At 35.1% G+C, this 24622-nt stretch overlaps 1 protein-coding gene across 4 annotated transcripts in view; it reads right to left on the bottom strand.

The window, feature by feature from the left end:
- The window catches only part of PTPN3 (protein tyrosine phosphatase non-receptor type 3), a 160190-nt gene that overhangs the window by 54150 nt on the left and 81418 nt on the right, over positions 1-24622 (bottom strand). For all 4 annotated transcript variants that reach the window (XM_088056510.1, XM_088056515.1, XM_088056522.1 and 1 more), the window contains exons 6-10: positions 23794-23838; positions 22817-22869; positions 13908-14028; positions 10119-10206; positions 5257-5345 (exon numbers count right to left, since the gene is read on the bottom strand). In XM_088056510.1, the coding sequence (XP_087912636.1) occupies positions 5257-5345; positions 10119-10206; positions 13908-14028; positions 22817-22869; positions 23794-23838 (396 nt within the window). The remainder of the gene's footprint in view (positions 1-5256; positions 5346-10118; positions 10207-13907; positions 14029-22816; positions 22870-23793; positions 23839-24622) is intronic.

Genomic DNA, 24622 nt, shown 5'->3' with positions numbered 1-24622 from the left:
TAAGAGAAAGAAACAGGCCATGAAATATTGAGCAATGCTTAGAGTGATAAAACAATGAAAAATAATACTGCATACAGTACAGAGAGCCTGAAAGATTATAGCTGTAAAATATTCAATGAATAATATGCAGCCATCTCTTGTGCTGAGTGGCAAATAGATGTCCTCGTTTAATCTTTAAATAGTTCACAGCAGTTCTCTCCCACCAAATCTATTCTTGCAGCAAAAAACTTGATGACATCTTCTACACTAAGCTGCACAAATGTTAAATGTGTCAACTTTTGTATAACTTTAGAGTCATATGACAACTGTGACTAAAGGAACAAAATTTAAGACCTTAATGACATGACAAGGTTGGTCTTACAACAACTGAAACTTCACAGAGGCTTTGCAGAATTGGTTCCATAATGTGAAAAATGTCATGCACTTGTGTAAATCACTAAACAAAACCTCTAGATAAAATCATTATTTTAGAAGGATGAAAACTGTAAGAATGAGTATTAAAATATTTTTCACTTCATTAACATTGCTATGTAATTTATGTGGTAATTTTGGAACTGAAAACCTTTTTTAAAATATACACAGTGCAAATACATATTTTCTAAGGTAAAAATTACAACTGGAATCAGTGCTCAAGCAATTTTCATTTTAATATGCTTCTCAGTTTTGCTAAATTAAACAAACTTCTACCTACCTGCACACCCTCCCACAGCAAAACAAGATTTATCTAAAATACTTAAATTTTCTCTGCAATAGTTCTACTTTGGTAACTGAAACAAACGGAAACAATTTCTGGACAAAGAAATCTCTGACTTGTGGTAAGCTGGAATCTTACAGAGGCCATAAGGAAACCTATTTAAGGTCTGATCAAGTCATATTTGCCCCCCCCCAAAAAAAAAAAAAAAATCATGAAAGGGTTTTGTGTGTTTACTGCTAAAAGATGCCTAATATTTTCGTTAACTGCTGCTTCAGAGGATATTAGACACCAGGTATGAACTATGTTGCAAGTCCTCTCAGTTTGGCACAGTTTTTGCATCACTCTCATCAAGTGGGATGACATAAAACTCATTCCCTCACTGCTCATGGGAAAGACACTTGAGTTACAGAGCAATGTCCTTCATGGATACAGGAAAGTATATTTGCCAGTTACTAACAAGAATATTCATGGTATTATCTATCCCTCTTCCTGCACAAGAGGTGGAAAACAGTATGTGCCGATTTCAGAAAATGCTTTTCTCCATCAATTACAGAACCACAAAGAAACAGGTATTTCAATGTTATTCCTTGACAAGACAAATTGGCATGAAAATTAATGGGAAGTTGAAATCATATCCACCTCTCCTGTTAGGCCAAATCTCAAAATACTTGTATCATTTGACTTGCTCCCTCAAACATCAGTGATCTACGTTGCTCGTCTATAAGTTCTTGATTCTGAACCACCTGACAGTCATAAATTTTCAGTTGTACTTACTGAGCTGCAATTCATTGTATATTAATTCTTTCTTGATTCTAGTGTTACTCTGCCTGAACTAGTACCACTCAAGCTTTGTGCTTCTGGTTCTTTCTTACCACATTTCTTGACTCAGATTAAACTTGAACAAACAAGATTTTGGAGTTACTCTCAGATTGCACAGTTGCTGTCATGGTCTGCTTTTACCCCAGCATGAAGGCAGCAGAAATGCAGGACACAGAAAACTAACCATGGAGATGAAGCAAAAAAGCCTCCCATCCAACAACAAAAGGAGAAAGAGCATCCCAAAGTACCAAAACTCTCTTATTCCCTCTCCTCTACACCCTGCTTTTTTAATAAAAAAACCCAAAACACAAAAACTGAGAAAACAAAAAAACCCTCACAAAACCAAAACAAAACCAAAAAATCCCAAAGCCCCACCAAAAACAAAACCATGATTCACTGCATGACCATATAATCACTTCAAGCCAAATCAGGGCATTAAGGCACTTTATTTTGACACTCTCCGAAATGGAATATCCCTCTCAATTCCATTTATTCTTCTTCAAGTACAACTAAACCTATTCAGTTCAGGCATGAAGAACACTTGCTACTCTGGCATTTTTGTTTAAGAATAACTAAAGATCATTTGCAATGTTATGCCCACAAACTGATTGAATGTTCACATCTAGAAAAATCTAGGAAAAAATCCAAGAGATTAAGGTGCCAAAGCACTTAGTCTTAATAAGTTCTTGAAGATGTCATACCCAAAAAGTATATTAATGGAATGCAGTTACTGTTACTATAGCTGGTGGCTCAGCAGCCCTTCTCTCTCACCAATAATTTGTCCAGTGACTATGCAACATTCACAAAAAATAAAATGCAGGGTTTACCTAAAAAGCACTCACTAGTTGTATCATATTAAGAATGATAGATGTTTTGGGTCCCATCTTCCTATCATTCACAAGCATCATAATAGATTCATGGGCCACAGAATCACTACTTTTTGATTAAGCTGGCAGTCCTGTCCTAGAGCTTAGTACTAACAGCTGGCACTTGTGACTTAAAGCAAAGAAAAAGTTTCTTTACCTGTAATTCTTATACTTTGCCACTGAAGAAAGGTTCTGACCAATTTGTTATGCAAGATACTTCTTTTCCAAGTTTTAACTAGCAATGTATTATGCATTCCTCAAGCGGTTTCTCTGAAATTTTCAGAGCAGTGAAAATGCATACACAAAATAGCATTTAATACCTAACTTTAGTTGCTGCTGATATAGTGTTTGTACATTTTTGCCATTAATATTTTACTTGCAAAATCAATTTGGAAGTTACCACAGAACAGTTAAGCACCCTTGAGAATAATTCTGCAGAGTGTATAAAATACTGCATTAAATCCAAAGCTATTTTTTAAACCTATCTTGACTTGCATTGCCGCTGACTGATCAGTCAGCTCTTTACGTAGGCTGCTTTGATTGAAAAGTCTCTTTTTGCCAAGGCAGAACTCTCTCACTGCCTCTGCTCCTGAAAACTTTTGGTCCCCTTTGACTACTACCATATGGCATGGTTGTATTGTTGTCATCCACTGCAGAGTATTTTACTTAAGAGTCTGGAAAGAGTGCTTTGATGGTGTCTGCTGCCACCTTGAGTTCTAACTCGTTAATGGGGGAGTTTGCACAGTCCATAGGAAAAGGCACTTGATATAAATGGTGTTACATAAAGATCCTAAATAAATACCACTTCAGGCATTACAGAAATATATTCTGCTTTGAGATCTAAAACAAAGTGAGAATTCATTCTACAAATACATCCCAAGCAACTCCACTCTGGTGGCTTTCAGCATTTGCTTTTCAGTGTTTTGGTAGGATCAGGGAATGGACACCATTCCTGCATAAAGTATTATGATTAACTCATGCAAGATGCCAGAAATAAAATGTCAATAAGTTAGCCCCTGTGTAGGGAGCTTTTACTTTCAAGATGAAAATAAATTTTTAGAGAGAGAGAGAGATGGAGGGAGAGAGTGAGTGATTGAGTAGGAGACTTGGAACAATTGCGTTAGCTGTCAGCAGAAAATATTACTGCCTAAAACTCATATTTTAGAGTGGGAATTATTTGAACTGAAAAACCTGTAGATTTCATTTCCCTCAATTTTTTTCTGTAAATGAGAATAGGCTCTTGTGAAAAATGTTTTAGCATCTGTGTTTTATTCCTCTGTGCTCTCCAGGAGTAAAAGTAGCACAGGAAGTTGTAGATTCCTCCTGCCTGTGTGCTGTAAACTACCTTTCCCTTCCCTAAAAATTTCATATAGTCACAGATTTTAAAATGCCATTACTCTATGTTTTTCAGGAACAACTATTACCCATTCATATGTTACTTAGGTCAACTAAGTTGCCAGAACAAGACTGGCAGAAGACAGAAAATGTGCCTCCAGCTGGCAGTTTTTAAAACTTGCAGTGGTTCAAAGAATCTGAGAGGCCAATGTATGAAAGAGCAGCACTCAAGGCACAAAGATGAAAGATAAGTCTTTCATGCTTCAATGTGCATTAGAAATGGAAAAATACAAGTTTTCACTGTGCTGCTGTATGAGAGTATTATTATTGATTTATATTTATCCAAGCTGATTGCAGTATATCCCAGGGAGTTGAAATGCAACTCACAGCAAAGAAAACAAAAAGAAAAATCCAGAGACTATGCAGTATATTTCCCTCTAGAATCTTAATTGAAACAGATTTTATTGCTTTCCTATAGGAAATAGCTGTTCAGTTGGGTTCATAAATGAAAGGATGGAATGACACTAGTATTTAAGGAATACAGCTAGGGAGCCTTTATTTTTTTGTATAATTAAGGGCCAAAAAGCAAGTACAACCAATTGGAATGCATTTTTCTGTCATAATTAAGAACACTGTACTATCTTACTGAAAATGTTAATCAGAAAAATTGTTGCAAATTCAAGAAAGAACTCATGTATTACGTGACCAAGCTATAGTTTAATCAAGCATAAAAAAACAAGTTCATACTTCTTTTAAAAAAGAAAGACTGAAAAAAATCTTTCTGATCTAATCCAAGTACCTTAAGAAAATGCCTGGCCTCCATATAATTTCTAATTCAGGTTATAATTTTTAGTATAGTCTAACTAATAAAGCCCAAAAGCACTTAAAAAAAATTACAGCTTATGTAACTTCTCTGTCATTCACATTAAAGTTCTTTTGCACATTATTTCTTTGCAGAGCTTATTTTCTACAGCACAATCATGCATTCTAATGTTTTATGTATCAGAGAATAATGTGAAGGTCTCTCACCTGCTTGTTAATATTATATACTCTTACTTGATGAGATTTTAAAAAGTCTAAATTATATTATCCTACTTCCTGGAAATCTGAATATCTCCAAATAACTCATTTGACATTCCTATTCCAAGAAGTATCTTCTTGCTGAATGCCACATTAAAAGTTCAGACTGAATTAGGGGCTGAGTTTTAATAGCAATACTGTTTGGTTTTGTTTGTTTTTAAAGAGACATATTATTGGGAATAACAGCAGCAAATTTCTAAGACCACAGGGTCCTCCTAATCATGTACTCATACCTGTATGTATATTAACTTGATCAATACTTCACACAGTGCAAGGACTTCAAAAGTCTTAAAGATTTAAAAGCCTAGGCAAGATTTCATGTTTATCTAAGCACAAGAAAATACCACAATACTCCATAAAGAACAAATATATGTATTGTAGACTTCTTTGGAATAAATGTGAAAGCACATGGAAGTAAGATTGAAAAAACTGGATGTATTTCTTTACAAAAAAGGAATTTACCAGGGATAGAAGCTTGTACAGATGAGTTTTCTATATACAGCAATTCCACCGGATGCGATCCCAATCATAAGATCTAGATTATGGAGATCCTACAAAAGAAAAATACAGTAAGAACACAGATGCAGTTTGTTTAATTTACATTTATGTATTAATAAATTTATTTTCAAGCTTTCTATACCTAAATTGCTACACTTGAGGAAAAAAATCAATGACAGTTTTGAGTGTTGATTTTTGCGCATCTCTTTCCTTTGATGTGATCTATTACACATTTTAAATATTATTCATTCATTAAAACAAGTTGTAATGTTCATCCTACTACTCTGGCTGTTCTGTGGTTTGTATCAAGGGTAAATCTGCAAGTCTAGCCTTATTAATTTCAGGAAAGAAATTGAAGCACTGTCCAAGTTTAGTCAGGTAAATGTCACAGAATTTTGGGAACTGAGCAAAAATTGCCTGATTATATGCCATTTAAAAAGAGAGAGGAAATAATTCCTTATTTTTTCCTAAAAGATCTTACCAAGAAAGACTGCACAGGAAGTGACTACAATTTTGCATATGAGAATATGTTGGAGAAATACACATGAGTATTTCATGAACTAAATGAAATCCATTATTAACTAAGCCAAAAGCTGTGCATTAGCTTAACACATGCAACTGGAAAAAATAAAATCATAAATTTACAATCCTTTCTAGGTATTGAGATACTCAAAAGAAAACACATTCTTCCATATAAGAAAACATTTGAAGTAAAAAAAAAATAAAACAAAACAAAACAAAAAAAAAAACACCAAAAAACAAAAAACAAAAAAGCAGAGAGGAGGATGCTGGATGGTCATTTTGAGCCTAAACCTAGACTGACGTTAAAGAAGTTACAAATCTTGGCTTCCCACTTCCTACGAACAATACACACTAATGTGTTATTACACAGATTTCTAAATAGAGCTATATGCATACATAAATCCACATGTAACTAAAATCCATTGTTTAAAATATCAGGTTTGACTCAAAAGCAGTTTCAGACTGTTTTTAAAGGACAGCCAATGGTAACAGATCCTGTTCAAGCCTTCAGTAGCACAGTTGCTCCTCTAGATGGTACTCTGGGCTCAAATAATACATGGCTTTCCTCCATGTCCAATCCCAATTTCTTTATATTAGTAAAGTACAGGAAAATACAGGTAGCATGTGCTCTGACAATACTGTGGGAAGTCTTCAATAAATCCTTTAAAAATAGTTGAATAGAAGTGTGACACATGCACGTGAATGAAGTCCAACCTAATTTGCAAATAATAATACAGGAATCCAAAACTGACATCCCTGTATTTTAATACTTGGAAAGAACACTGCGGTATCCAGGAGATTAACTGGCTATAGTTTGCTGTTTCTGCCATGATATGGCCAACTAAAGCAGGGTAGAAAATTGTATTATTCCTACTTTGAGCTTACTCCTGGTTCCTGTTTTTAAAAATCAATATTGTGAAGAAAAAAACAGCTTTTAAAGTAAAAGCTGAAAATCTACATGATTAAGCAGAAATAAAGGATTACCTAAAATATTTGATAGGGATTTATTTGGCTGAACTACTCTATTTTCTCCAGAAAACTTTTTCAGAACAAAGTTCATTCCTCACCCTCCTCTGCACCAACCCAAACCACTAATCTGCCATGTTATTTGTTATTATGAATTCTCTTGTGTTTAGCCTAAAAAACACAAAATCAAGATGCTGGAATAGCATAAAGAGAGGTATAATGAGGTACAGTTATTTCCCTTTCAAAACATCATGCTGTTAAATTGCACAACGAAATAACATGCATATATTTATAAAAAAAACCAGGTAACATGAAGAAGATAATACAGAAGTCATGAAGATAAAAAATTATCATGTCAGGCATCTAGCTAGTTAAGTACTGATTCATATTTGATTCAATTTACAATTACCATCTTGATTTTTGTAGATATGGAAATAATATTGATTCGACAAATTTCCTATCTTCGACTCTCTGAGTAAAAATGAAAGATGAGTGAACAGCAGATTAATTATTGAGCAGATGGGATAGAGGTCCAGAGTGAAAAGGAGATTAGGAATTCAAGAAATATCAATATAGTTTTAAGATACTGAATTCACTCTCTTGAGTCTCCTAACACTATTGCATTTTTTAATATTTTAGCAGTTCAGATTTTTCATCAGAAAAAAAATCAAAAGTGTCTGCAGATGAAAACTGAGCTCAGATTAGAGTTGCATGTTTACTAAGTTGCTAAAAAGCAAGCTCACACTTATGTTAAATATTTAACTTTGTATCATAAAACAAAAAAATGAAGGAAGCTATATATTCATCTACTCTTCAAGAAACATTATCCAAAAGTATCCCACTCTCAACCACCAGTACAGGAGCACCAACTTCTTTAGGCCCTTAGTGTAAAAGCCAGCTGTTACCTGGTTATGCCACACACAATCTAAGAGGAACAAGATCATAAGAATCCACAGAGATAAAGCCTTTCACAGACACAGTTTAATTAGCCGCTGCTAAATCTGGTCAAGGCACAGGGATGTGACTCAACTGGAAGGATGATTTAAAAGCAGTACTGAGTGGGGGAAGGTATCAGGAGGCACTGTAAACACATCCATGCCAAAGCAGGGACAGGACATAGTAACCTCTGTGAAGAAGCAGCTTATAAACATTCACTGCAAACTTCTTACAGGCCTATGGGAGCGAAGACCAATCTCATGTTGGCTGAGAGGTTTGCCTCATGGCATTCAATCCAAACAGTGACTTGCAACTGATGTTTTGGAAGTACAAAACCACAGAGACAACCAACTACACACCTACTAACAACTTCCCTTCTCAGCTTCATGTCATTTACAACTAGAGGATTTCCTGGTTTAGAAGCTTTTATGTTTAATGGACTCCAGTGACTGCCTAACTGCTCCTGATTGCTATTTCATTTTGGGCATCCATTAAACCAGAAGTAATGTTTACAGTTCAACTGCAGCCTTATGGAAAAAGTTCCTTTACTTAAACCTGTCTCTTTTTGGGTAGATTGAAGATCCCTAAATCTTTTATTACCAAAGGAAAAAAAAAATGAAAAAAAAAATAATTGTTGCCTATTCACATTCTCCATGCTGTTCACATGCTACAGAAGGCTTCTCCTTAAAACATTCATGATTGTTATCCTTCTCTGTACTTTTCTTTTTCCATTACCTACTCTGAGATAAGGAAGAGATAGGAAGAATGAAGCTCAACATCCAAATGATATCACAACTCAATTTGAAAGGTGGCATGATATTATCTGGTTTGCTTTCTATTTCCTTCCTAGCAGCTTCTAAATATCTAGATGTCTAGTTCAACTGCTAGAAAAAACAGATAACTTCAAATATTTCTTCCTTAAAAAAAATGAATTGCAACAAAACCATTCTTTTGAATTGAAACAGGAGCAAAATGGTCTGCAGTAAAATTTCATTTAGCTGAAAATGTCTGAACCCAGTCTATCTTCACTACTTGGCATGGTATGACCACTACTGACATCCTTCATGCACTTCAGTGGCCTGCAGCTCAGGAAGAATAATGGAAACTGGAAGAGCTTTCAGAAACAACATCCCATTAGTATTAAGAGACTGGTCACATAGTGGAAGTCTTAGCACTCAAGTTGGCTTATCAAAATACTAGGCTATAGTAGCAGTTAAAAGGCAAATACGCAGTCGAGTTAAGTGCATATAGTGATCTCAAGTGTAACACTAAGAGGTTCTTCAATAAAGTAGAAAGGTGACAGATGACCCAATGGACAGACTATACAAAGTCAGATTTAATAATTTCCTTTCCTTTCTACTTTTCTCCATTCTTAAAAAGAAAGTATCTACCTTTTGAGCACTGTGTTTCATGAATATGAATGTAATTACGGTCGCTTCATAAAGAAGTATTTTAGGAATTCCTAGGAATCCAATGCAACACCCACTTATTTGTGGCAGCATAAAGAAAAACAGGAAGAAAATATGCTGAAGAAAGCAAATTACTCGTTCTATTCCTTCCTCATCATTAAAGAAATTTATGAATTTTTCATTATAACTCTCAGTGTCAGGATTGTTAATAAAACTCAGAAAAACGTTAAGAAAAGTAGAAGTCATCTTCACCTAGGAAATCAATTATCTGTAGTACACTTCCTTTATTTTTTACACTACAACCCTTATACCAAAACAATTAACTATAGCATAGAAGCACAAACATTAACGTATACGCTATAATGCAAATAAAAAAACATGTTGGGGTTTCACTTCAGATGAATAGTGTAGTCAAAAAATTAAATAGCAGACAGTGAAATACTAGGACATTTTTCTTATTAATGCACACCCTGTATCTAAAAGATTCCAGATATATTTTCAGTGGTCATCTCTCAAGCTGTTAAACAATTCTTAGATTTAGCTTGGAAACAGGGAACACAGGAATTGAAACAAGAAGAAAAATCTCTTAAGAAGAAAAATATTCTTAACACTCAAGAAATTAGTGCTAGAAATTTAGAGAAATAAAACTCTTAAAACACCTGCCAACTAATAGCACTAAACAGAGCATTCGTTTTCTTTCATGCTAAAACACACAGAAACCTTTGTAAAATTATTAAATAAAATATATTGCAGTAATTAGTTTATCTCAAAAATACTTTGTTACACTTTTTAGGGGCTCTAGCTTATTTGGTTGAAATTCCAGCACTTATATCACACATAAATTATTGAAAAATTATCCAGCTCTAATTAAAAATAACACATGATACAGTCAACACTGAAATGTTACTTTTTTTTTTTCTGCTATGAATTAATGTAAAAAAAACCAAACATATAAATTTACTTTCTAAGGAAAAAATTACAATGTAAACATACTCTACCACTGTGCAATTCCACTCCATAGAATTCAAGTGTTCTTGCTATATTTATATAGCAGGACTCTGCTTCAGATTGCTTGAGGCCACTAAAAGAAGGGAATAAGAAATATATATGAACCACAGACAAGTCAAAAATAAAAGGTATTATATCATATTCATTCTAAATGCATAAAACCAGAAGAATGCCAAAGACCAGCGCCTGAGAAACAACCTCCCATTAAGTAGTGCTATGATTTCTTTACTAGTGAAGGCCCTGCTGAAGTATTCTCAAAAAACTGAGTGAATTATACATGAATTTATTACCTTAGCCATTCTGGACCAGATGTTTTTAGAAAAATCTTTGTTATCTGTTATGTTCAAAGGGATGGTGATACAATTTCCCTGTAAAATCTTACTTTTTAGTAAGAAGCTGTATCTGTAAATATTGCATATTTCATAGTCCCTCAGAAAGAAGTCATTTAGAAGAAAGAAGCACAAATGTACAAACAAAATAAAGGGGAGAGAACAGGTTAAAAGTTAAAATTATGAAATTCACCAAAGAAAAGCCATCCAAGTTTACCTAAAATATGTAAGCCCTAAAATATTTTTTTTCTCCTGCAGCTGAGACATACAAACATTTGACCTTCTTGTCTTGAAGAAAGCTTCTGTAAGTACAGGTATAAACAATTCTTTGCTAGGTGAGATTCCAAAACAACATGCATAAAATTACATTAATCAAATGCAATTTAGGTACAACCTGCAAAAAGCTGACATGACATTGAGTTACATTAAGAAGTCCAGCATCTATTACTTCCAATTAATATCCCTCCTTTTAAATGCAAAGCCATCAAAATACAATGCCCTGAAATACCCTCACTAGGAAGTATTACAACATGCTGCAGAAAACTGCAATCTACCTTGAACCGGAAAGCCAAGGCCAACGTGGCTTGAGGATGCCATAATATCAAGAAAAAAGAGAACAAATATGAAAAAAGTGCTGTTTGTCACAATCCTGAGCTTAACTGGTTTCTCTGATCTACATGTACACTGACTATTGTCACTTTGATTCTGAAAAACTTTAGTAGACCTTATCTCTTTCAGAAAATTACAGAAGCAAACCAATGTGAAATGGCCATTGTGTTATATCAAAGGATGCTGAATATGTTTGCAAGAGTACATTACTGTTATTTTAAATAATTTCATCAAGTACTTTGTTCAGAAGGTCTATGGCACACTAACAAAACATGCCTGCAAATTTTAATTCTCAATTTGTATACTCCATCTACACCAGACCAGTCATGCCTCGTGTCTTGAAGGGCCCACAAGTATCTCAACACAGACTTAGGTATTTTACTCATTGTTGTTACACCCTCCTACTTAATTAGAGGTGAAATGAAACCTTCAGGTCCCTAAGCAGATGGTAATTATTCAGTGAGATAAACAGGCAAGAGGAAACGTCTTGGTGATCCAGTTTTTATAGTTGTTGATACCCAAGGACTAACAAACCTCATCTGGAATATAAACACACTATTTAGTTTCAAATACATCCTTCTCTTCAAACTGACGTCTGGATCTAGCAAGCACCATGAAAACCTCACCAATTTGGACAATAGCTGCATCCTAAGATCTCAGGCTGCTTATGTAACTAAGCAAAACAGCAGGAAAACCATGTTGGAACCAACTATCTACAGGAAAATCCCCCTATGGATTTAGGGATGAACACAGAAGAAAAATTTCTGAAGCTACACCAGGGCAATATGACAATAAATGCTTTCTTAACAAGTACATACTATCCACTGAACAGTGTGACACAGACTTGAACAGGAAATACTTCCTCCGATTTTGCAAAGCAGCACAAAATCTAGGTAACAAAAACCTTGCACTGAGTTACAACACATAACACAGCACATGACTTCTCAAGTCTGTATTTCAGCAATTCCAGCCTTTTCCCTTGTGAAGTTTCTCAAAGGATAGATACCAAAGAATGAAAAAAGGATAGATGTTTATAGGGTTGACTTTGCAACCCTCTAATCTAAGAATACCAAATTTAAATAACCTATATGGTTTACAGCAATATTTTTATTCCAGATTAGCAGAAATCTCATTCCAAATCAACAACATTCTCTCAAAAGGTAAAAAAGCAAACTCTTCCTTTCCATCTTTCCTTCCCAGCAGCCCTGGTGAACACCAGAACCATTCTTGTCAAATATGTTCTTAGCACTGATCTAGTGAAATTCATGTCCAAGACATAAGTGTTCTCTACGAATGCCCAAGGAGTACACAAGAAATACTGCCAGGATAAACAGTAATTTGTCTGCCTCTCCTTGCACTCTGAAGTAAATTTGCCTTAGGAGCTAAGTTTCAAAATAGGCATTAAAACAATAAAGAAGCATTTTTCCAGTCCAATCTACTCAGTATTTTTATTCAGATCTTCAATTACTAACATCGGTTAATTCCAATACAGAAGTTAAACTTTTCAACCATCAAGGCCTCACCCCACCAAAGACACTCAATGAAAGCCCTGATATCACTGAAAGGACTAAGAAGAAAGGAGTCTTTCCAACAGACCCCACCACACTTTAGTCTGGACCAATGCTAACTTCCAATCTTCTCTGCAGAACATAACCAGTTTTATATCTCTTGTTACCACAGCACTAAAGGGATGAAATCAACCCAGCCACTCCGAGACTCTTCAGAAACTTCCCTCAGTGGCCTCCAAGATGACTGCTTCCCAAAGACAAGCAGATTTATTCATTCCTATCAAAAAGTCCCCCTCAAAAAACTACTGAACCTACTGGAAACAGTAAATTAATATGGAAGGAATAGAGGCATCAGCTATTGTGTGCCCCATCATGAACTGTTTGGAAAGCATTCCAGACTAGTATCTCCAACAGAAAGAACAGCTGGAGTTAAGAGTTCAATGGTTATCTTCTTTTGCCCCATAAATGACAATGCCTATTCTGGATGGCTAGGGAGCACATGTGAAGTTCAGAGATACTTGCTACACCCACTAGCAGTAAAGAAATTAGAGGGAAAAGTAAGAGTATTGAAAGATGAGAAAAAATAGCTGAGGGACATTAGGAAGAGATGAAAATGGAAATATTTCAGGGTATAAATCACAGAAACTAAGAGAGTGGGAAATTAGCTCTGCTGCAGTTAAGACACAGACAGAGAAAACAAGTCTACAGAGATTTGGATTTCATTTGCTTACAGACAATTTCTTAGATTGCTATATTTGCATTCAGCTTGCAAGTATCTGATCAACACCACTAATTCCAAAGCTGCAGTCTTACAGGAGACAAATCAGCAGGGTCAGGAAAAATAATTAGCAGCGCAATGACTGGAATAATCTGTTGCAGTCTTTGTATTACACTCTGGAGAGGGGAGCGAAACCACAAAGTTAATTGAAGTGTTTTGTGGTTATGGCATTTCTTGGAGTATTTTTCCACATATTTAAACAAAAAAAATCTATAGAATTTGAAAAATTATCAAATATCCTTCATGCAGCAAACCCCTCAAACATCTAGTATAGTGCTCTAAATTGTTGCTTTTAACAATGTTTAAGGCTAACTAAGCTACTGGAGTTTATAACTAGAAATTTATTTGAATGTTTCAACACCTTAGCATCATACCCTGAATATAATTAATATAGCACCTCTATGATAAACCCAAGTATTTAATTTAACATAAGCTATATGAAATACAACTGCCTGCTGTAATGAAACTAAGAACTTGAGAGTCTTCCTTTTGACATTGTTTTTTTCTTTAAAAGCTCAAGAGGTGAGAGAGAGCTAAAACTTCACATTACCTGTGTTGCTCATGTAGTGTTTCTACTTTGGTAAGAAAATCCTTGTTCTGCTCTGGTATAAAGTTGTAATTTGACAGATATCCTGAACAATGTACCGAAGCATTATAGTCTCCAAGTTGCGCTGTTAAGAAACAAGAAATACATATACAAAGTTTTCATAGTTAATTGGATTTTTGTTTAGAAAAAATTCCTTCTCATTAGAACACAAACACATATGGGAAAATGCAGAAATTACCAATTATTTCCCAACAGACAAGAAGTGTTGAACATAGGGAACTGTATGACCTTAGCAAGGTAAGATTTTTTCAAAGCACACTTACCATAACTATAATCTCAGGCACTGAATGACTCAGTACTTTATTTAGTCATTCATGTAGCCTCACTTTTGCATCAAAAGCTGTAACAGCACTAGACAGATGTCATGTGCCATGCTGACACAGACGAGCAGTACTGTAACATCAGAAACACCAAATTGCTTCAGTAAGAAATGGCAAATGAAATCAATTTGACACATTTACGTGACTAGAACATATTAGATGTCTTCAACAAGATCTGTTACTTAGAAAGCATCTACTTCTCACAAATTCAGGTGGAAATTGTTCTGCTACGGACTAGGGCACTGTCCCAGAAATTCAGCTGAAAATTACTTAACAGAACATGTGAAATAACTGCAGTTTGACACATAACATTACCAAGCTGCTACATAAGTAAGTAACTATAACCTATACTAACTTTCCTTCTCATAAGTAATATGGAATAGTGATTATAAAGCCTTAAAGTTTCCCAAAAGTTATTGGTATGATTTGAAAATTAACACAAAAGAAGGTAATTAATAGGCCGCAAACAACTGAGCATTGAAAGCTCCTCAATTGAATCAAAGTTCAAGAGCACACTTTTAGGTTATACTATCAATAATATTATCACTATTTTCCAGAAAATTAAAAAAAAAAAAAAGTACAAAATTGCTATTTAAGTGATTCAAGTTGAGGGGCATGAGAGGCACATCAGAAATAACTTATACCTAGTAATTATGCAGGATCTGTGATGCACAGGATAACTAATAATTGCCACTTACATATATTCAAACTCCATGATTTATATGGCCCAGGAAATAGAAGTACAATGATTCAAGACAATTTCCAGGGAAATGCAGTCAAAAGCTAATGTAGTTGCACACCTAATTGTCAGCATCAAGAGAAATATTTCAATAAAAAAGGGAAGGATAAAGAGTAACTAATTTACTTTGAATGCATATGTTCTTGTACACTTAGTTCTTTCTTTTTAAAGGTAGCCTAAGCTTTAAATTAATTAGCAAATAGCAGGCAAAGGACTAAATATTTACCAGGAGAGCCAAAACTCACATTTGAACATTACTGTAAAATTTATGTGAAGAACAAAAAAACAAGAATGATAAAAAAACAAACCAAAACAAAAAAAACCCCAACCAACCATGACAGAAGATGCAGAAGTATCGTAAGAAACTGAAATGATTTTTAGGAATAGCCACATATATTGACAAAAGTCCAAGCCTGCCAGTGCTAAGTCTAAGGCAATGACAATAAAAGCGAAAATTAGGAACTTTCAGAACTAACAACAGAGTAAAATAAAACTCACAATTTCACAATTATAGTAGTTGATTGAGAATCCTTTCCTTTACTAGTCATTTATACAACCCATCTTTTCTATGAAACGATCTACATCTTTAAGGTTTGTTGCAGCCAGTTTGAATTCCAATCTTGCCAATGGGAAAAGACCAGATTGCCAGAAATAAGATAATATAGTTTTCTACTTCAATTTTCTTTTCAGCAGGAAAAGATATTTTTACTATAATTTTACCTTCTTTAAAGGGGACAACTGTTATTCCTTCATACCTTATGAGGTAGAATATTTTTTCTAATCTTCTAAATAGGCTATTCTGTTTTTTCCCCTCTTGCTACTAGCTACCTGAGGCCATGCCAACAAGGGGAGCAATTTAGCTTCTCCAACTCCCTAGCCAGCTGTTACAGTAGAAGAGAAACATCTTGCAAGACTAATGATCTTGTGTAAGATTTAATTATCCAAGTAGGAAAAATAGTTAGGACATATCAAGACATTGGCAAGAATAATAACCTATGATGCTTCTCTCTCTTCACTGGATTTCTCCAGAAGAGAGCAGAAGGGCAGGAAATATTAAAGACATATTTCTAATCTGAGTTCCTCCTGACATAGGTTAAAATACTATTATTTTTATACTCTAACTTTCTCTTCATTGAGTTAGTATCTGCTGACTCATGATCAGAGCAGAAACTTTCTCCATTCTAGACTACTGTTGCTCTTCAATTTATTATAACTGCCAAACAGTATAGAGCAAAATGAGGGAAAGTGGAACCAAGGACAAGTCAAAAAACAATGAAATCCCTGATATTTGAATATCAGAATGTTGTATTTTAGAGTTATATATCTAATATGAAATGCTTTAAAAAAGGAATGTGATGGACCATTCATTTAGAAGGCCATATTCAACAAAAAGAGGATCTTTATTTTTTAATTTCTAGTAAAAGAACAGTTCAATAGCCAAGTAGCCATGTTAACATGCCAGAAAACTAGTTCTACAAACTTTCAATAAAATAAGAGCCATAACTGCTTGAAACACAAGTCTTGAGATATATGTTTACAGAGCATAGGATCTGTCTATGCCTTACTGAAGGCTAAATAAGCCATATCTTTTTCATACTTTTTTCAAAAGTCATTTGTTCAGATATCCCTCAAGGTGCAGATGACATTGTTCACCAATTCTACAGACTTGGCTTGCAAATAATAATAAAAAAAATTGCATGCAAAGTAATAGCACCAGAATCTATTTCTGCACATGGGCATATCAAGTAACTTCAGATACAAGAAGGGAAATGTAAAAATGGCTCATTGGCTAACCATGATGAGAGATCAGTTATAGTTCATATGGACAAACTGACCCAAAGGAATGCCTACAAAAGCTAGCCTTTAGAAACTGGTTTAATATCAACTTTCTATAGACCTGAGAAGTACACCAGAAAAGAATCAAGCAGTTTCATACTGAATTTGTAACTTTTTTGCAATTGTAATACTTTAGTTCACATGAATAAAGCACAAAAGTGAATTGAATTGCCTGTTTTAAAAAAAGGATAATTACATATAAAGATCAGGTTCACAGGGGAACAGAATAAACAAACCACAGGAAGAGTATTGCATATAAATTGTAAAAATCCTCAGGTATGAAACTAGTCCAGGATTAAAACATAGTTAGGATCACATGACTGGCCTCCAAATCAGGACAGCAATAATGACTCATATTATTGAGATGAGGGTGAAATGTAGTATTAAAGGCTAATGATTAATTTAACTTCATATGAACACTGAGGTACAAAAAGAAAATACACTTAATCTAGACAGTTTAATCTGTTTAGAAATTCTAAGTGATTGCTTCTTGGCACAAAACGAGAACAAAAGGAAGATGAACTTCCTAGCACAAACTGTTTCTCAACAGTAACTACAAATTATTCACGTATTAAAATGTTTCTGGAAGCAGAAAACAATCTGCAGAATTCAAAGAACCAACATGAAAATGTAGACAATTATTAAAGACAGACTAAAAAGGTACACTGAAATGAGCAAAATGACACCATCTTGAAAATGGTTTTCAGAGAGAAGTTCTTAAAGGACCAAAACCCTCAGAAGTGAAAGCTGAGAGGAGGAAAGGTGTTTCAACAAGTGGAACATGTATCCAAACAAGGATGTGAACACGAACACTAACCCACTCAGTCCCTAAGTAATTGTGATGTCCCTACAAGACAAGTAGAACTAACTATCATGGGAGTTAAAACTAACTTGTTTTGTAAAAGGAAATAATGCTTCACACTCAAGAGCCCTGACAAAATGTTCAGCCTAGGCATGACTGTAAATAGCTGCTTATGACCGCTTACAACAGCTGGCCATTTTGTGGTAAGACAGAATGAGAAATTAGGCATTAATAAAAACAAAGGAACATTTGTAGAGGAAAAAAAAAAAAAAGAAAACTATGCATTCACAATGGTAGTCTCCAAGTTATTTACCACTCCAGAATGAAAAATGAGCCAGCCATTGTAATGCCTTTTAATAAAAGAACTGAAAAATAAAAATCAGCAGCTCAAAACCCAGACACAGTTAAACAACAACACAAAAAAAATAGTCACAAGGAAAAGGATGAAACAAATTAGAAACTATAAATTATACTGAGTTGCTGTTTCTGCATCTCAAATACAACACATACTTCAGAAACCATACAGACACAATCAGGAAAACTACTGAGAAAAGAAGTATAATCCCAAGTCCAAAGAGTATTCATTTTGAGAAAGTATTGGGGTAAAAAAATTGAAGGAATAGTTATCAGTATTCCCAAAACATTGTGAGGCTTTGTCAAACCAATACATCTGGTCCTCTGCCATATATGTTATTTCTCAACATTCACCACTACTCATCTGAGAATCAAAAAGTCATTTAGGTTGGACAAGACCTCTAAGATCATTGAGCCCAACCCTTAACCCAGCACCGCCAAGCCCACCACTAAACCATATCCCTCCATGACACATCTACACATTTTTTAAATACCTCCTGGGATGATGACTCCACCACTTCCCTGGACAGCCTCTTCCAAAGCCTGACTATGCTTTTAGAGAAGGAATTTTTCCTAATAGAGAACATAAACCTTTCCTGGTGCAACTCCAGGCTGCTATCATGAGTGTAATACTGTGTTACATGGACCTTGACCTTGGGAAACTCTTCTTTCCCCCTTTTTAGTAATGCTACACAAAAATATTTAATAGGTTCATCCAACTTAAAAATACAGAAGAATAGCATCAAGTCTATGAGGCACTGCAGAAAGTCAGCTCCTTAGCTACAGCACAGCAACCCAAGCTGGGGTTCTCACTCTGGAGACTGCACCTTGTTTAGAAGTGTTACAGTTCAAAAAATTATTTGTGGCTTAATGGAAGACCATCACATAAACAATTCTTGAAGCAATGATCTCCTGAAGTACCTAACACAATTGTAAAATGTAATTAATGCAAACCACTCCAAAAGAGCTGGAAAGTTGCTGTATATAAACAATCAGAATACTCTTAGAAGATCTGTTGTACAGAGATGCAAGCAAGCTCAGGAGCAGCAATCTAGAATTCAGTGAACCACATGGAAGGAAATGGGAATGTATTTTCAATTAAACTCTCCAAGCTGATTCTTGTATTGGGAGTTTCATCACCATTACACAGATAACATTGGAACTGTAAGATATGATAAAAGGTGCCTTTGACTGCACAGCACTGATGCAAGCTTCATAAGAACAGATGTGACATGCACACAATCCTCAGACTACCCAACACACTAGTAACTAATTTCATACAGTAACTAATAACTGGAAATTTAGCTCAAAGTTCTCTCTATTAATCTGATTTTGATTCTAAGGTACAAGAGTTAAAGATGCCCTGGAAAGAAGGAGAAACCTGGCTATCTGTAAACAAATCTCTCAGCTTACATGAGATGTCCTTCTGAACACTATTTCACTTCAAGACAGTATGGGCGGGGAGCACACACAGAAAAATGTCCAAATGCTAACCATGCAAAGAGAGAGGTCTCCATAAACTAGGAAGTCTGAGGGGTCAACCTAACTTCTATAAAGTGGGGCAAAATGAAGGCAAGTTAGAAGAAAGAGTCAGGCCTCACTATGGAGCTGCTGTTGATGTTTCTCTAAGTCTTATAGCCCACCTATAACTCTGGGATATCAATCTTCTGACATTCCCAAAATTCTACCTCTCGTATTCCCAGTTCCTGAGAGAATTTCACACTAAGTTCAGCTTCCTTGACTCTTCATCATCATCAGCCTTCCTTCCCTTATAAGAGGTTAAAGTCCATTTGAATCCCTAGCAACCAGTCAACCCCTTTCTAAACAAAGTCCCAAAGACATATAGCAGTGTGCTAGTGATGATTCCTGGTTCTCAAAGCAGGGCTGAGAGGAGCAGTATCACAGGAGAAAAGAGCAGCTGATGCTCGGGAACAAACAAATGCTTAGAAGCATTCATAACATCTTTGCTGGCTTTATTACTGTACTTCAGATTCAAGTCCCAAGTCACCAATAGATTTATAAACATAAGAGCATATTCTCATGAAACCCATGGGACTTCTTACATACCAGTAACTGGGCATTTAAACAATGGCCTGGAAATGGCAATTTGCAACATGAAGTGATAGAAAACACGTGGTGCTAAATCAGCTTTGTGACATTTGAAATTTAAAAAAATGAATAGTTGTACTGCATAGATATCCTTATTTGGTACAACTTTCCTATATTACACTAGTAAAAATACGATTTATCATTAAGATTTTTCAGTATGAGTGTATCCTTTCAGCTTCACAATGGTGAAATTATTTGAAATGTACATTAAGTTCTTCTTAAAAAAAAAAATTCAAAATCTACTGACTGTTCTGTCACAAAGCACATTCCTGATAATACACTAACAACTTATTCTTCAAGTGTCTGAACTATGTTCGTAATCAGGTTCAGTCACATGTTATTCACAGTATTCACACCCACTTGCATTCCCCTGTAACTTAGCCCCACCAGGCAACGCGAGGTGTGCTGCAGCAGGGCAGAGGGACATGTCAGAGCTTTATTTCAGAACCAAAAGCCTGTGCAAAGGGAATTACAGCTTCCCAGCAGCACAGCAGATACAACCAAAAATTATCCCCTTGCAAAACTCAGACAAAACCTCTGAAGGCCAGCTATTAAATCAGTACATGGAAAAACTTCAGTTAAGCAAGAGCAGAAATATCAAACACCAGACTTCATACCCTATGAAAGAGATCTGATTCAGCCCTCCCATCAGCAACAACTGCTACACCTTTTAAATAAACAACCCACAGGTTTGTCAGACACCAAGGATTTCCCCTTCTGCACACAAGGGAAGCTACAAAAGGAGAGAGCAGCCTGAAAGCCGCCAAGAAGTGGCAGTAAATAGCTCAGGTAGAATTGATTTATGGCAACCTTAGACAATGGATTTCTCATAAGCAGCTACCTCATATACCAAGAACTTCAGCTCTCCTTACTAAGTATGACTAGAAATTAAAACACTAATAGAAAACTACTTAAAACTATTTCAATTGACAGGACCTAGCAAACATGACTCAGTAAGGAGACCGAAACCCTTAATTTCAAAAATGTCTTTCTTATACCATCACCTCTAGGTAAAAGGAAAAAAAAACCAAAACCAAACAACCTTAAAGGAATATGTCATTCTATTAATTAAATCATTCCTTACCAATACAGAGAATAAATATCAGTGTCATAAAAACAGCAACAGAAAGGAAATCAGATAGCAAAATAAGGCTACTTTTGGGTTTTTTGTGCTTTTTTTTTTGTAATTAAATAAAAAAAGAAACAAACAAAAAAAAATCCCCACCACCTGGTAAAAACAGCACTATCAGGAGTTAGAAAAAACAGGTAAGTAGCTCGATGGGAAATCCAGAATCCACCATGAAAGACAATGATTAAAACACACTAGTACTCTTTGACAATCTTCATTGTCCTTCCATAATTTTCCTTTAGTACAGATTACGGCATTAGTGGTATCCTAGCTTAAGCACTAAAAAGGGAGCAGCCATAAAACTGAAGGGGAAACAGGAACAACTTTGGGATTTGGGATACACTAGATTTGGCATGATAAATTTCACTTTGTGGTAGAACCTTCGCATTCTTCATTTCTGAGCTTTAGCTCAATAAGATCACCAATAGTTCATTTAGCAATCCTAGTGGTGCAGAGTGTATCAGCCTTCAAGTGCCATTACTGGGCCTCAGAAACACCAGAGCAGGATGCATTTCTTTTGGGTCCAAAACTGGGACTGCCACATACTATGGAAAATTTCAACGGTTTTAGTGAAGCTTGAATCTGATTAGTTTTATTTTATAAAAGGGTGCAACATATGACATGCTTAAACATAAAAGCAAATGTTTCATAGACTCTTAGGATTTCACCAGATACTAAAAGCTTATCCCATCCTTCTTTGAAAACCACACTTTAATTATTTTAGCTTGGTTCCTATTTCAAACAAAAATTACCTCAATTGTTTCTGTGGGCCTTGTTAGCCTTTCCATTAAAGAAATGAGAGCCAGCCAAATAATTACACAACTATTCTTACATTCTTTCCCCTGACTATTATAACAAATATGCAAACTCCACTAAACCCTCAACCTGTTTCTTTTTCTTTATTTGTTTAATGAGAAAGGTCTTCCTCCAGCTGTTTTTCACTGTCTGTTGAGGATGCTTGTGAGGAATTGTCAGACTCCAGTATGGTTTTCTTACAGAAGATGTTTTTCTAGTATCATCATTTGAAATTTTTTTTTTGCCAGTCAAAGGCAGATGAGAAGGATCTAAATTCTTATATGCAGAGTCACCTTAAATGTATTGCAAAGGGCCAATTTTACATAACTAACAAACCAAATTCCACGAAACAAACATTGTGTAAGAACACTACAGTTTCTTAATCATGAGTTTACCTTCCTCTTATCTGTTCTCTAGATGACCACTTATTCCCTTGGAATGCATTCCCGTAGCTATTGTAACACACAGTCAGTTTCACAGTTTTATTTCCACTGACAATGCAAACCTGACTTTTTTGTCAGCAGTCAGAAGCACACATAAATAGCAAAATTATTCTTGTATCAACTTTTTTTTTGACAGGCGTAAAAAGTATTCTTTTTATATTTAGACTGTTTCTGGAGGCTGCTTTAATAACCTGTACCTGCATACTGAATACTTGGCACAAAGAGATAAGGAAAGAAATCTCTCCTGACTTTTCAGTGCCAAACAGCCAAGAAAGTAGTTGGTCAAATAAATTTATTAACAAAATAATGGTTGTTTATTACTCACATTGTACTGCATATGATGCCAGGACCACAGCAGAATTAATGGGGCATGACAACCTGGAAAAGAGGGGAAATAATTTTATTTAAACATGGGCTGTATGCATGTCTTCTTGAAACTGTCTCACAATTAGTTTGATATGCAAAGACTAATTCATCTTCAAAGAATATCTGATTTTTTTCTCACTAAGTTTGATTGTTAAAGCACATTACAACTGGATATTAAACAGCTCCTTAAGTGAATGGAAGTAACTAATCGGAAAAGGACACACTCAGATTTTTACTGGATGTTTATTCAGGAAAGAAAAAGATATTTTTATGGGGCTCTGGATATTACTTTAATAGCTGCATTATGGTGTAGTTAAAACTAGACACAAACACTGAAATTACCCAAATGCCAAGCACAAACACAGCTCTGATCTTATGGCCAAAACTGACTCTATAATAGAAAAAAGCCAACACCTTTAGGCAACTGACATTTGGCAGTAAATACTTGGACAATGCTTTCCTTTTTATTTTATTTTATTTTTTTTATGTACAAACACACAGAAATCACAGCCAAATAAACCACTGGGTATATGCCCACCATACAGGTAATATAAACCTGAAATAAGGAGAAATGATAGCATGAACTGCCCCTTGCTACTCCTGATTACTGCACTAGGTAGTGGGTGCCCAGACTTGGAATTCCATGCCTGGCACACCAAGCCTTGCATAAATATCCCTTTGGCTGATGTTGCGCCTGTTGATACATGCATCACCTACAGCTTATTCACAACAGACTTCTAAACTGTTCTTAATAAGTGAGCTATGAGAAAATTTGTAACGTTTCCTGGCAATGTGATTTTCCTTTAAAACAATGTTTCACAAGGCATATTTATAGGATAATTGGGATAATTTTACAGCAACAATACCCTCAGGCAAAAGGCTTTTTAAATTTATTTTCAAAAGAATTATAGAGAAATTGAAGATTCTTCTTATTACCTTCCTTCTGCAATATCAGTCTTCAACTGCAGAAAGAATAAATGCCTAGAAAAGATTTTTTTGGAAAAGAAACAAATGTGCATTTATTTTTAAATGGTATGATTTAAATAGCTACATATATTCATTTTATTTCATTAGATTTCCCAGCAAACTATACAAACAGATGAACAAATATTAGTGGCATTTACAAATATGCAACCATACAACCCCTTTCTCTCACAACATTTTTAAGGATCTTTGGCAGTCTCTAGTGCAACTCCAGGGCCAGAGTATTATTAATGTTACAATTAACACTACAAAAACCAAAACACTACTACAAAACTGGGCTCTTTTTCTCCCTGGAATACTCATCTTGAATGCAACTTGAAAAAGAAATTTTTCTAAAATAAGGCAAAACACCTCAAATCTCAATCAAGGTTGACTGTGAGATCCTGTCTAGGAGATAGACTCAATGGAGGTTGAGACATTTCTCTAGCAGCATATGCTGACAAAAAGCTCTTAAACAATTCTCTAAGAGCAGTTCAGTCTTCCTCTTATTAGCGTGTTTGACAATGTTAGTTTATAGTGATACTTAAGAGTGGTCACGTGAAGAACCTTAAAGAGCAGATCTTAGAATAATTTCAGTTTTAAACTGCAGAACAGCTTCAAACTACATGATTAACAAATACCAAAACAGGTCAAAAGCTAAATTTTCTACAAGAAATATAATTTCACATGTTGTACTATTTATATTCCCAAGTCACTAAAATTAATAAACAATGAAAGTGCTACAGAAATGTCAGGTTAACAGCCAGATTAATGTGTGCCTTCAAATTCTAAACTCCAAATG

Source organism: Pseudopodoces humilis, chromosome 1 (genome assembly GCF_049639895.1).
Source record: "Pseudopodoces humilis isolate 2021_Gansu_Grassland_sample_001 chromosome 1, ASM4963989v1, whole genome shotgun sequence".
In the NCBI taxonomy this organism is placed as follows: domain Eukaryota; kingdom Metazoa; phylum Chordata; class Aves; order Passeriformes; family Paridae; genus Pseudopodoces; species Pseudopodoces humilis.
Note: the sequence above shows the minus strand (reverse complement) of the source record. Positions and strands in the feature narration are given on the sequence as shown.